At 34.8% G+C, this 14498-nt stretch overlaps 1 protein-coding gene and 1 long non-coding RNA gene across 3 annotated transcripts; both read right to left on the reverse strand.

The window, feature by feature from the left end:
- Window positions 1–452: 452 nt before the first annotated feature.
- Window positions 453–13695, reverse strand: LOC110664787 (ubiquitin C-terminal hydrolase 12). Of its 2 annotated transcripts, none has more exons than XM_058143717.1 (32): window positions 13497–13695; window positions 13150–13213; window positions 12818–12965; window positions 12552–12709; window positions 11451–11716; window positions 11144–11362; window positions 10961–11069; window positions 10765–10880; window positions 8614–8712; window positions 8336–8445; window positions 7548–7622; window positions 7208–7286; window positions 6975–7121; window positions 6814–6894; window positions 6585–6704; window positions 6254–6376; window positions 5524–5601; window positions 5338–5426; window positions 5137–5245; window positions 4874–4942; window positions 4677–4787; window positions 4172–4227; window positions 3893–4070; window positions 3690–3791; window positions 3545–3616; window positions 3260–3325; window positions 2951–3016; window positions 2002–2088; window positions 1763–1879; window positions 1450–1524; window positions 1243–1329; window positions 453–1048 (listed from the first exon to the last, which is right to left on the reverse strand). In XM_058143717.1, exons 1-32 carry the CDS (start codon window positions 13524–13526, stop codon window positions 1007–1009), a joined length of 3348 nt encoding a protein of 1115 aa, XP_057999700.1. In that variant the 5' UTR covers window positions 13527–13695; the 3' UTR covers window positions 453–1006. The 2 variants fall into 2 exon arrangements, with proteins under 2 accessions (XP_057999700.1, XP_057999699.1); XM_058143716.1 differs by having other exon boundaries at window positions 12818–12968.
- On the reverse strand, window positions 9437–10163 carry LOC131178604 (uncharacterized). Its single transcript, XR_009147542.1, has 2 exons — window positions 9783–10163; window positions 9437–9749 (listed from the first exon to the last, which is right to left on the reverse strand). It is a non-coding gene; the product is annotated as an uncharacterized LOC131178604 (long non-coding RNA).
- Window positions 13696–14498: the final 803 nt, after the last annotated feature.

Below are 14498 nucleotides of genomic sequence, written 5' to 3' on the forward strand. Positions count from 1 at the left end.
CAATTGATGATTTGATTTGCTACAAGGTTTTCTCGACGAGGTAAGACATCTATATGTCTCAATGTTATATGAAAAAGATTTTGCTACTCGACAGATTTATGTATGTCAAATTCTCAAAACAAATTATACTTGTTGAACAATTTATGCAACTTTTAGTCTCTGTTGGGGTTGGAGCTAAAGTGTGTTATTTACTGATTTGATTAGTAGTTGAAATCGGTTTCATATCCCCAAACACACGCATATCCAACCAACCATTTCATTAAAAATCCATTAAATTAAAATCGGATAGTTACCTAGCCCTGCTTAGTTCGGACGCTGAAAGCATATATCACTCACACTACAAAACCATGTTCCAGACCCATTCTCCCAATCCCCATACTCATTAAAAAAAAAAAAATAATAATAAAAAATAAACACTTGCAGCTGTAAGCCACATCATAAAAACAAATCTCTTGAAAAACAAATGAGAAGCACTACATAAAAGAGCAAGAAAGAGGAGGCGCTATGAAACATCTGTGGACAGAGCAATACAATTCTTTTACAGGAATCCTGAGCCCAAAACTGTAAATTCAACCCACCATTTTACAAGGCCATCCCTGGAGATAATGACAAATAAAAAGGCAAAGAATTAAATGACAAACGCAACCAACTATACCCGGTATACATCCCCTAGTCAAAATCCTGTTATGTACTTGCTAAATTACACTGGAGCTGTATATTGGTAAACCACCAATCTCTAAAGGAAGGAGATACCCTCATTAGGGGGCAAGCAAAGAAGAGGAGCTCAAGCACACTACACGAGGGAGAACCTCTACCCCTCCCCACCCGCATCAAAAGGAAACATCTATCCTACAAAACCAATTGCCTACCCCTACGTATCACTTTTTTTTCTTTGAGATTCATTTGTTTCCTTCCTTCAAATGTACCACTCAGTCCCTGCATTTCCATAAAACATTATATTGCGTCAAGGACGTCTGATTCTAGGCGCAGGATCATCAGCTCTTGCCTAATTGTATATTTTAACTGGCTTCTCAAATGTATGACGGTTCTGCAATATTTTGAAACCAAACAATGATGACAATCAGGCATCAATTTCATGATAACTCTTGCAACATTTCGGGCAATTGATCTTATGTTTTCAAAAACAAACCCCAATCATTGTTGCTAATGTATTAAAAATAAAGGGGGCATTTTTTGTAATCTAACTTTGTACATGCATTAGTATGCAAGCAAAATATGTACCTGGTTTACTGCATAAGACCTCTTAGGTGTATTGTCAGAATGCTCTAACCCAAGGTATTGTTCCCAAGCACCATAAACATCTCTTCTCTAGAAAAAAATAAATACACATATTTGATTTAACACCAAGCAATTAACCTCAAACAATCACCAGACTATTTAAAAACTTTGACTACAAAAATCTACAGGGAGGAAAAATCTCAGAAGCACCTGAAAACGGGTAAATACTATGTCAGAATCCTGCAGATACTCTGGACGACCTAGAGACAGAAATGCAAATTTCCACTGACCAACAAAGAGATGGAAACTCAGTTAGTAATTGAAAGATATGCAATGTCTATAAAAAAAAAATTCAAAAATTAATGCAAAAGATATGCACCATCCACAAAAGAAACAAAAATAAATTCACAAATTAATGCACAATAATTACTTAGATGCCAAGTAGCATAAACTACATATTGTGTCTTCCCTGCCTTGCATGCACATGTTCGTGCAGCGAAAGAAGGGTTATATTTAAAGATACCTTAGCAAATTCCTCATCAGAAACCTGCAATTTCTTTTGTATGCGAGCTTTAACTTCAGCTAAAGTTTCACCTTCATGAATGACCAAGAAAAATGGCTCCCCAAAATTCTGCACTTGCTGTTCAGGAGACAAATTAAGCAAAGAAACGTAAGTACATGCAAGATGGCAATCATTTTCATAACAGCCAGATGACTAGGAGCAAGCGAAGCCTGGTAATAAATGTACAAAAGGTTCAATACCATTTGATTCTGAGTCGTCTCCTTTGTAAAGTGATAAACATGAATCAAGCGATCACGGGGTCCCAGATTCTTCTCTTCCTCTGGTATCTGTGGACAGACGGGAGGAGATGTTAGCTTGTTGTAAAATTAAATATTGCTCAAACGTCCCCATGATTGGTAAGCAATAGACAAACAATAGTTCCTTCGTGTCAGCCTGGGCTATTGGCATTTACTAAATTCTCTTGGAACTAGAAAAGTGAAAGCACATGATTCATGCCTATAACTTAATGCCATAAGCCAGCTAATTTTAAATTGCTACTGCAAAGAGAAATTATAATAAAAATGCAACTGCAAATATAGACTATAACTCCATATGGGAAAATTTGAGCCAGCCAACGCTATTCAGCAACGATCTGGAAAATACTTATAGCCTCAACAATAACTCCATTGTTCAATCACCAATCACTGAACTAGGCTATAAATTTAACTTCTTGATGTATAAACTATAAACATCAAAAAGAAATTACTTCGAAAAACGAGAACAACAATCAATTCTATCAATAATCCAAATAAGCAAGCAAAATGATATCAGCTTTCAATCATCAATTGGTGTTTGACACTCCGCTTCAATCTGGGCATTGAGTGGAAGTACTTTTATGTGACAAGCACCTTCAATTGAAATCTCCCTAAACTCATTTACTTGCAGTATAAACACGTGCACACACACACAAATGCTTCCTTTAAACGCCATTTCCAACCTGCACCTAAACATATATATATATATATATATACACACACACACAGGGACATGCCTACACAATCATTCCCTATGTCTAAGTTCAAACTTGCACCTGTATCTAAGATCCTACATAGCACATTTGGCGGAAAATAAGAGGCAGTAACACGTAGCCACATTCAAGACAACAATAGAACACATAACAGAAAGAGAAAAATGGAAAAAGGGACTTGCCTCCTCTGCACGCAATGTCCAGTACTGGTCATTTATATTTTCAATTTTTTCATTGGGAGGAAAGATCTACAAATACAAGATGTCAGAACATGAGTTATATGAGCCACCAATAAATGGTGCCAACAGAACATCTTAAAGACCAAATGCATTACTATGAAGAGATTAAACTTCCACATCAGCAGCACATATCAGCACAACTAGAAAACATTTTTGAAGAATCATTCCATATTGTTCAAACCATCCAGTGATTATTGAACGAGGATCACTCTAATTTTGGTAGCAAACAAACATCAGTAATGGGGTCATTACCTTGTAAATCTTGTGATAGAAAACTTCAAGAAGACGAAGTTCTGCATTCGGGTGGGACAACTCCACCTGTTTCAAGGGGAACAGGAAAGGAAGATATTATTTTGGGCAACTCTACACAATATAAGGGGAGAGAGAAAAGCTAATCCATTATTTGATGTGAAAACTAGTCAAACTAATAAGTCAGTGCCAATTTGGTCTTCCATGTTATAAGACACTTTCCAGATCAAATGAGCACAAATAATCAATGCTTCAGCAATTGCAAAGCATGCGTGAGAAAGGTCTTACCTTTGTTTTAAGTTCATTAATCACATCCCCAACAGTGCTCTGCTTAGGTAATCTAATATTATGAATTACCACCTGCAAAAAGTTACAGCACGATCAGAAGAACGGTTCAAAGATGATCCAGAAAAAGACAGCAGCAACAGATTACCTCATCTTTAGTAGCATGATGGAAAGCAACTTTCAGATTTTTCAAACCTTGCAATTCTGGAAGAGGGATGTCCAGAACTTCATAGTACAAAATATCAGAGGTCTGTAAAAAGAGGGGAAAAAACATTGCATTATTTATCTGCCACACTATGTTACTGTATTAAAGAGTAAGAGCATGATTTCTTCAATCCATGGGACATCTACCTGATTATAGTGAACTAACATATCTGACAGATGTTCCACTCCTCGATATTTAATTGGTTGGGGCTTAGGCTGCTGGGAGTAGCAGTTGTGAGATGTTAACCTAATCTTGGATGAATCATCTAAACCAATTTGGCGAGCTACTCTTTCCACAACATCATCATAGGTATGTAGCTTTGACCTTGAAAATCATCAATGGTAGTTTATGAATGTCTAACAACACCATGAGAGCTTTCAAACAAAGCCAAAAAAAAAAACAATGTTTGAGTTGCAAGTACTTACAACTCCAGACAAAAATCATCCTCTTTTGGTTTCTCCAAAGACCGAAAATGAACTATCTAAAAAGCATCACATAATACAAGAAAAAAAATATATAATTAAACACATAAAAAAAAAAACCTTTTACATGTATTAAAGCAATATTCTGAAAATGGATATCAGAGCATAGGCGTTGACTATGACGGAAGGCTCAAAGCTCAGGAAAATATTGCTCATGCAGAAATTGCAATCCTGTTCCAAACTACATGACAATGGATACATCCACTAGATGATGGGCAACATTTTTTTGAAATTATAATGAAATCTTGTTAATATCATGTGATTCTTTCATGGCAACCTTGATAATTTATTAATATGGTCATTTGAATAAATACCAATATGATGAAACTGTGCACATTCATTGAGGAAGCATCCTTAACACTCTAGATGAGAGATTAATTTAGCATCCTGCTAAGGAGGAGTGTTATATTCTCTTTTTCATGCTTAGGTAAATAAGAACAATAATAACCTGCCGATTGTGCACATATTCCAAAAATGAAGGCACATCTGGGTATCGACAATCTTCTTCACCCTCAAAGGGAGCAGATTTCTGAAAGCAAATTATGTCTCCATCTTCAAGCTGCAAATTTAAACAAAGGGTTGATTCCTACATTTTATGATAATGTGACATAGATCCAATGCACAAAAAAACAAAAGAAATAATACCTGACTTAATCGAAATGAGGTCCTCTTATCAAGATGTTCACACATTACACAAGGCTCAAACTTTATTTCCTGAACAGAAAATAGCAAATAGCCAAATAAGACACAACACCTGAAAGGATATATTTAAGCACTGTGTTATAGAGATACGGGTCTTGCTGTCTGTGCTAAGCCCCAAATCACCTTTGACTGAATACTTGCACGGATAATACACATGTTTGCATGTGTGTTTGCATATAACATATGGTAAATTTGACATAACAAACCTCATAAAGTTCAATCTCTTCATCAGGTGCAATACCAGCCATTTGTTTAAGCTTTGCTAAGATTTCCATTGGTTTACCAGAACCCTTTACAAAAAGCCTACCAACATATCTGGCATCATGGAAAAAATCATAATGTCAGAAAGCATTAAAAAAATACAGTTAGAGGGAAAACAAGAAGGGAGTACAAATCATTTTCCGCACCGCAATTCTCCTTTCTCAGGATCATAAAGCTTGAAGAAAAGAAGAATATCTTCCTTAGTTTTTTCAGGCGGAGCAATAGGACGAAAATCCTGTAGTGTTGCACAAACTCAGTACAAACATAATTTTTTTTCCCTGGACAGCAATGCAAATGCTAGCGTTAAATTTATCATTTGCAATACGACATACCAGTCCAAGCTCTATTTCCAAGAACAACTTCAATTCTGCATTGTGTGCTTTATTCGACACTTCCCTCAGCTGTCCAACCTACAACCACAAATGGATATCAACCATGGTTTTCACGTAACTGCCGTTATCTATAGGTTTTGAAGGGCTCTGTTACCTTTATACCAGTTACACATAGGCAAAAAGAAAAAGCAGGTGCAACAGTCGTGACAGCCATTACTTAACAGTAATGGCCGCAGGAAGCTCATTTCATGAAAAATTGAATAGCGAGAGGCTGTTACAGTTATGTTACAGCCGTTACAGGCCTCACTTTGTTACCCGTGACCACGAAAGTAGCCACAATTTAAATCCATGCTATCAACAGATTGCAAAATGAATTTTATGAAAAAATTAAAAACATTTTTATTATTCAATACACTAATTACCATATTTCTCTACAACTCATGACTAAAATGTAAGTAAAGACACAAAACTAGGATTAACAACCCAAAAGCATGTTCTTACTTGAGGGAAAGACGTATGCAAGCAACAAGCCAAAAAAAAGAAACAAAAAAAAAAAAGAAAACAGCATCTGACATGTATTCAAAGTCCCCTAAACTTCATCACCTGTTCTCATGATAAGAAATGCTGATAACCAAAATAATTATATAACTGAAACAAATACAAGCCACACCATATGTTGATAACCTCTCATAACCAATTTGACAAAGGAACTACGAAGTGAGGTAATTACTGATTGCACTTCCTCCTGAGCTGTTAGTGGTCGATTGGGACGATATGTATGATTTTGACGCTTTGCCCATATCCAAAATCGCTGAAGTTGTACTGGTATACCAAATTCTTTTGCAACCTCTTCCTGTAAATCAGCTCAATATTAAACACAAAAGTTTTCATGAAAACACTGCTCAACAGACTGAATATTCAAGAAAATTGCATTCACCAATTAGCTCTCAGTGGCAGCCTCACCCCAGAAGAGGAGGGAAGAAGGGGGAATAGGGGAAGATGGAATTGACGATAAATATGAGAATTTAAAGTGAGATGCATATCAAAGAAATTGGAAGTACCTTAAAAAGACTAAATTGAGTCTGCTTCTGGATACGGAAACTACGGACTTTGTCATGATCCACAAGGTCAAAATATATATCCCTTCCAATCTGCTCTTTAAGATCCTCATCTCGTGCAACCTACATGTAACAACAAGGGATTCAGTTATGATTTTGCTCAAAAATAGTTAAGCTAGTCATTACTGTGACCATAATACAACGTAAAAAAGAGGATATGTGAAAGAAACACCTTTATGATGGTATAAAGGTGGGCTTGTGCTTTATATCTTCTCTTGTCTTCCTTCTCTTCTTGTTCTTTTTTCAACCTAATCTGGAATATGTTGAATCATGTGTGAGTCTTGATGTACGCATGTACACACAATAGGATATATACAAGAGCAAGAAATCTACCCTCAGGTGTTCAGCGATGTCTTTTTCATCAACATTACAAATTATCTTGTCCTTGTCACTTTCACGTATATACACAAGCATGTACGCATTTGAGTATTTTGTGAACTTAAAGGGAGCATTGTTAAAACCAGGATTGGTCTGTGGAAGCTGGTAGCAGAACAGTAGAACAAAGTCAGTTTACCATTTATCATGGATATCATGACAGCATTCAAGCCACTTTGGGAAAGCATTACCTCTTCCTCGCCGCCATACTGCTCTTCTAATGCCCTCTTCATATCCTCTTTTGTCACCCGTTCATCATCAAATTTGAACCTAAAACAATAGCACCAAGTAACTTACGGTGACAAAATAGTAAATCGTTTGCACAAGCACATATCAAGCAAAAATGCCCATTCATAGTTATTCATAAATATAGTCATTTGGTATGGTGACTGGTCAAGCTAACTGATTAATAGAAACAAAAATTGAAGGACCTTAAATAATAATATGGAGCACTGAAATAATTTATTACCAAGAACAACAATATAGACATGTAGAATTGTTAGAAAAATTTCTAAGGCATACAATACATACCATTGATCAGAAAGGGTTGGCCTGATAAAAGCATAATAATGTCCGCCGTGCACCCCTCCACTATGAACCAAGACACTATATGGGAAAACAGGAAATGAAGATGTCAAAATGCTTAAACATTTTCAGAACGTAAGTGTCATCACAAAGCTGCATGAAGAGAAATACTCAAATACATATTACTTGTATTCAAATTTCTTAAATAATATTTGCCAAATTTGTTATTTTTATTTTTTAATCACACAAGTTCATACATTATCTTTCCTTCAAAGACTCCACTAGCACACAATGTATGTCTATTTACAGAAACAAAATTGTTATTACTTATTCAAAGAAAGTGTTCTAGCACAAATGTAGGTCTATTTACAGAAACAGAATTGTAATGACTTGTTCAAACTTCAAAGAATGTGGAAAAGAGATTGGCGATCTCTAGGGATCTAACGATGCAGAAGATTGGTATGAATAATGCAAATAAACAACATTTCTAAATACAAACTAGAGTAATAAGAACAACATCAAATAACAACAAACAACCAGACAGTTTACATGTTCAAGAGATGACGAAAAGCAGCAAAATGAAACCAATATGTGACCGGTGCATTGACACTTGGCACAGATTCAAAACAAGAAAAGAAGTGACCAGAGCGAAAGCAAGGAAAGATCATGCAGCAATTTCGAGGGTAATAATGGAAACCCACCAATAAAAATGGTTGAGGAACTTATTAAGGCAGAAACCAAACTATTATGATACAAAATTCAATCAGCATGAAAAAGTACCAAATGACTCATACCCGTGAAGTGTGTAAAGGTTACGAACACTCCTGTCTGCTTCTGGCGATAGATATTTTCCATTCTCTCTATCAAGGTCAAGTTGAAGAGGAAACTCATAGCGGTCATTAATCTACAAAAAGGGAAAGCTCCTATCAGTGCTGGAACCAAACGTAATTGGTTTTAGAATTTGTTACAGATCAATATAGCAGAGTTCATTTATCACTTATACAGTGTGCAATATAGGAAAACCAGTCATGTAACACATTATTTAACATATGAATCAGTATTCAATACTGACCTTCACCATAGTGTCTCGCATAAAATCATACTCAAACCTCTTCAGTTGGAGTTGAAGAACAGGGGGAAAGTCAATAAACAAGACACCCTTCTTAGCATCCTGCAAGAAACATAATTTACTATCAGAACCATCTTCAAAATGCCTCAAATAATAATAATAATAATAATAATAATAATAATAATAATAAACATTGAACATGCACGACAATACACAAGCAACCCCAAAATCTGTAGACACATGCACAACCTTTTTTTAATTACTAATAAGTCCCAAGTTATGGATATATTTCAAAAGAAAGCTTGGGGAATCCCATCACTCCTGCAGTGATTCTCAACCACCTAAAATATATTCCACCCTCCAGGGATCTGTCCAGGGACGTGACAATTTCTGCTGGAATTACCAGAACCATCTCTCTATGGATGATGCCAATAGATCGTATGGGTAATTCAATTTGAGAAAAAAAAAATCAACTTCTACACAATTACACTAAAAAATTGACAAGAAAATTAAGGAGAATGGGTGGCCTTAAACTATGTAGCACGGAAACAGATACGCGGACACGGGGAAACGCGGAAACGGACAGTGGGAAACAGCATTTTCAAAAATATAGAAAACGGAAACGTGGGGGAAACGCGTAAATATAAAAAATATAGGAATATATTTATAAATAAATAACATATATACATATATATGTGTATATTTATGGATTTGAAAGTCCTAGTTATAACAAATTTAAATATTAAAAAAAGAAAAAAATAATGAAATTAATTACTTGATTAATTAATTAGATTATTTATATATTTATAATTATAAATAATTGAAATAATAAATATATAGAATAATAAAATTAATATTAAAATGCTGAAAATAAAGGTTGAAAGTTTTAATACAGTGAAAATTGAATAAAAAAAAATAATGATTAAAAAAAATTTTCAAATAGGAAATAACGTGGGTATTAGGATTCGGGGAAGGAGCAGAGCCATCAAAGAAGGAGCAGCGCCATCGGGGAAGGGAGGCTGATTGGCAGAGCATCGGATGGGGAAGGAAGCAGAGACCAGTCACCTCCCATCGCCGGCACGCTGCCCCACCAGGTACTCCTCCTCCTTCTCCTCTTCTTCTTCTTCTTCTTCTTCTTTCTTTGCCTTCTCCTTTCTTCCTAGAGGTGCGACTTTTTTTGTTTTTTTTAAAGAAACGCGTGTCCGGCGAAGGAAACGCGTTTCCGATTTCAAGGAATTACGGAAACGGCCCGAAGACGTTTCCTCGTTGCGTCCTTTCCAGAACGGGGAAACGCTCCCGCCTCTCGTTTCCGTGCATCCTAGGCCTTAAACAGTGGCGGATGTATTTGCATGAATGAGTGGTCAATTGATCCCTTTTTTTTTTTTTTGAAATTACTCAATATATATACAAGTGTTTTGGAAATTGACCCCTCTTTAAATTTAAGTATTAAATCTTTTTTTTTATAGAGATTATATTTTTATAATGAGAAATTAATTGATCCCCTATTTTTATTAAAAAAATTTTAAAATCTATATTTATTTAAGTTGATTCTTAATAAATTTAACTATTACATCTTTCTTAATAAAATTAAAATTAATGTATAATATATATATATATATATATATATTATTCCTCATCTCACAAGTCACAATGCAATTTAATGTGAGAAGTGAATGGATTTCAATCCCATCACTCCCAATATGACTAATTAAATGACAATAAAAAAATTAATGGGCTAATGGAAAGTCATTACTAACACATTTCTAATCTAAATATTCATAACACCTACAGCTCATTTTCTTTCTCTGACTCCCATCTTCACTTTCTCATCTCCAAAATGTTCTCTTTTCAATTTTTTTATTTATTGCACAAATAATTAAGATATATTTAGACAATTCAAGGTACATATAATTTAATAGTATTAATAATGATATAATTCTTGACCATTTTTAGGATATTCGTCTAGTATAATTCTAAGAAGTTTTTATAATATTTTATTATATATTGACCCCATAAATTTTTTTTTTTTTTTGGGATCTGCCACTAGCCCTAAAGTTGGTTTGAAAGTTGAAACATAAAATACACCTAGTCTATGGCCTAGGAAAAATTCACTTTTGGTTACCATCTAAATTCTAATTATAATAAGCAACAAACCTGCAGACCATGTTCTTCAGCATGGTATTTGTTATCACCCTCCAGTCGTTCAACTTCTACATACTTGTCAAAAGAAGCATAAACGTCCCGACAACCTTTCACATCAAGCTGGAGATCTGCCATGCAATTTCAACATTTCAGCAACCTATAGATACATTGATACCATAAATTTAGAACACTCTTCAAATATAACTACCATAAAATGACTCTTTTCTCGTAGATTTGTAATCCACATTGATGCACTCGATATAATTCATATGGTGGCCCTCAAATAGCTGCTGTATTGTCCCCTCCACAACGGTCCCCTGGACCAGCAGAAGAAAATTCAGTAAGTTTAACTGAACCAAAATATATATCAACGCAGGTAAACAATCAATACCTTCATCTTATCTTCTAGCTTCTCACACAGCACCCTATTGAGTTCTTGTACATCATGCTGCATGAAGGAATCATATGTATCCCATCCAAAAGATTTGGTCAGTTCCTTTGTTGCAACACTGGTGTCATTATATTGCAGCTTATAGAATAAACTCTGTAGAGCCAAAGGAATGCTTCCAGTAGGCATGTCATTCTCAGTTGTTGGCATGTGGTACACAGCCTGAAATATCCATTTCATAATTAGGGGACTTCGTTTTGATGACACATCACACAAATTTAAGCCTCAGGAAAACCAAGAATATGCCAACCTTTCTAAAATAAGGAATGTGGTAGAGTGTCTGTAGGAGAGAATTCATATAACATGTAGCTCCTTGGTTCTTCAATCCTACATACCCAGTCTCCTTTTTCGAGTCATATGACCAATAATCCAGAACCTTACGAACAGCAACTTCAGCCTCCACAAAAACTGTATCATTCACAAGATATCCTCTACTGGGATCATAAAGTTCACTGAGAGGCATAAATGATGTGAAACCCCAGTCACTCTCTCTTGCATTGAATTGATGCTGTGTATCTGCAGTTTTATTTTAAGAAATAAAATGCAAGTTAAAAAAATATCCATGCCAATAACTTTGATTTTTTCAATACCATGAACCAGGAAATTGATTTCAATGTTACAATTAACAAATATTTCCTCACAATTGAACAAAATAATTGACAGCTTGGAACAACCAAAATCCATTTCATTTTTTGCTAAATGAGGCAGTTTAGGCAAGAAACTAATTTCACTGAAACTAAAACTGTACTTGCTCTGCAATTAAAATTAAAAAGTTACCAAGTGGCAGCGCAAATAGTATTGTTAAAAGCACTGGACAACCTTAAGAACCAAGGGCCCTAGGGCGTAGTCCAACAATGAAAGAGTCCAACCTATATACACGTGTGTGTTGCCAATTTTCCAATCTTCTAAATATAGCTTATTTTACAATCAAAGTTAATATACTCTGAGATTTATTCTCAGATTCAGACATCCTCAAATAAAAGAGTGCTGAGTCTATCATTGAAAATCTAACATAAATGATAGAATCAACTATTGGCGATGTACTTAAAAGTATATGGAATCAACTCTATGATGAAACACAAATACTTAATAAGATCACAAAATATGCAATTAATAGTTGATTACAATAACTATTAAGCACTCATTTTTTACAATCAATAGAAAACGACACGTGCTTCACAGGTATTATAATTACGAACTAAAGCATTGACTCCACGTGATTGCATCAGTAGCGAATTTAATTACATAATATCCTTGCCATAAATTACTAGCGACAAATAACTGATTTTAAAGTGGAACTGGAATTACAATAACAATGAGACACATTGAGTATAAAAAGTGAAAAAGATACCTTTTCTAATCGAATACTTGCTATGAATTTGATTGACTACAGCCAAACTGAATTGTGCATATCTACTCCATCCATATGGCAATGTGGCAGAATCAGCAACGTCCAAATACATAGACAAGTGGTCCACATTGTTTCCCTTGGGAAAAATTAGTATCCGCCTGCCAGAATCCAACCAACAACAATCATAAGCAGTTAATTACAGCACACGTTGCAGTTCATAAGCACCCAATTATTAGGAAGAAAAGAAAAAAAGATTGTTCAACTACCATTTGTAACTGCCAATGATGAATATATCAGAATAGTGCTTCTTAGCGTTCAACCTAGAGAAATTCTCTATTGTCCAAGCGAATTTCATGGAAGGAGGATCCTCCACTGGCTGGTTCTCCACAGTGCTAGCTGGCTCCACTTGTGATACTTCTAACACATAAAATAAACAGGCAATTAGCACCAAATTCAAAACCCTAGCACCATAGCCGATCAATCAAACCAAAATGTCACACTACCACCAAAATGAAGCAACAACAAATTCCAGATCCACTTGATCACATGCAATGAATAAAAAAACACGGAATCAAAGCAAAAAAGCAAACTCTCTAACCTTCCATAGGCTGTGGACCCTCAACCAAATCTGAATGCGGCACGAGCATCTCCTCGTCTTCTTGCTGCGAATCCAAAAACATGCAAAATCAAAGCTGTGATCGAGCAAAACACTATCCCTAAAACACTAATAAAAACCCTAGATGCACCAAAACACTACCAAAACAAAGAGAGGAAAAAAATCTCTTTTCGGATTCACAGCCAATCCACACAACCTCTCAATCCTCCGCCAAAACCTCAAATGATCCAAACAGACCTTCAAATAAATGCAAAACAAAACCGAAACTACATGTATACACAGAAAAAGATAATTTAGTATGTGCAGAGAAAGGAGAAGAGGTGCCTTACATCTAACGGTGGTGGAGTCATCATAGTCATGGATGTAGAGAGGGAGTAGCCGTTCGATCAGCAAATCTAAGAATCGAAACCGAACCAAAAGTGGGATAGAAGAGAAAAAAACAGTGAGATGAATACAGAGAAAAGAGAGAGAGAGATGGGGGGAAAAGAAGCGAAAGCAGGCTCTGCAAGGAGAGACTCGCGAAGGAACTGGCTAAAAAAGGTTCGGAGTTTTTACTGCTGAGAGCCTAAGACGGCATTTCTGTGATTTTGTTAATGGACGGGGGTATCGACGGAAAGAGGAAAAATTCTTTGGGTAGATTATTGTGGCTGACGTGGAGACATGAACAGAGAATTACCAATAAGAAAGTGACAAATCAATTAACATGTTCGGTGATGTACGGATTGGTTACGTGGCATGGGGTGACCTGCGTTTTGAGAGATCGGTGTCACAGTCTAATCATTTCATAGGACTGCTCGGTGCTCGCTTGCTATTTTTATATTTTTCCTTTTTACTGCTGTAATTTATTAATGAAAATTTATTATGTGGGTATTTGATTCACTTATGACTTATTCATAGATAACTAATAGAAATTCAAGTAAGTGAATCAGATGTTTGGCAAACATAATTGGTAGCTAATATAATATGTGTGAGGTACTGTTTATATTAATTCAATTTCTAAAATTATTTTTCATTAGTTAATAATTAATTTATTTTTTTATTTAGTGTATATTATTTGTTTGAAAATATATTAATTATAAAATTTTTGTATATTTAAAATAATGTTATATCAATAAATTATAATAAATAAGTATAAAATAATATAAATATAATAATTATAATGTTGATTTTTATATATATTTAAAAAATAATTATATTTTTAATATATTATATAATAAATTAATAATTATATATATATTAATAGTAAAATAAATAATATAATATATTCTTTTATCAGTCACTTTATACATAATAATAATTACTTAGATATGATTTTACTGAACACTTATAAT

This window comes from Hevea brasiliensis, chromosome 3, assembly GCF_030052815.1.
Source record: "Hevea brasiliensis isolate MT/VB/25A 57/8 chromosome 3, ASM3005281v1, whole genome shotgun sequence".
NCBI classification, from domain to species: domain Eukaryota; kingdom Viridiplantae; phylum Streptophyta; class Magnoliopsida; order Malpighiales; family Euphorbiaceae; genus Hevea; species Hevea brasiliensis.

Coding starts and splice junctions, on each gene's coding strand:
- LOC110664787 (XM_058143716.1), bottom strand. CDS start 13,526: ATGACTATGATGACTCCACCACCGTTAGAT. Junction 5,246..5,337: donor CCTGAGAAAGGAGAATTGCG/GTGCGGAAAATG, acceptor CCATGATGCCAG/ATATGTTGGTAGGCTTTTTG. Junction 4,071..4,171: donor GATGATTTTTGTCTGGAGTT/GTAAGTACTTGC, acceptor ATGATTTTCAAG/GTCAAAGCTACATACCTATG.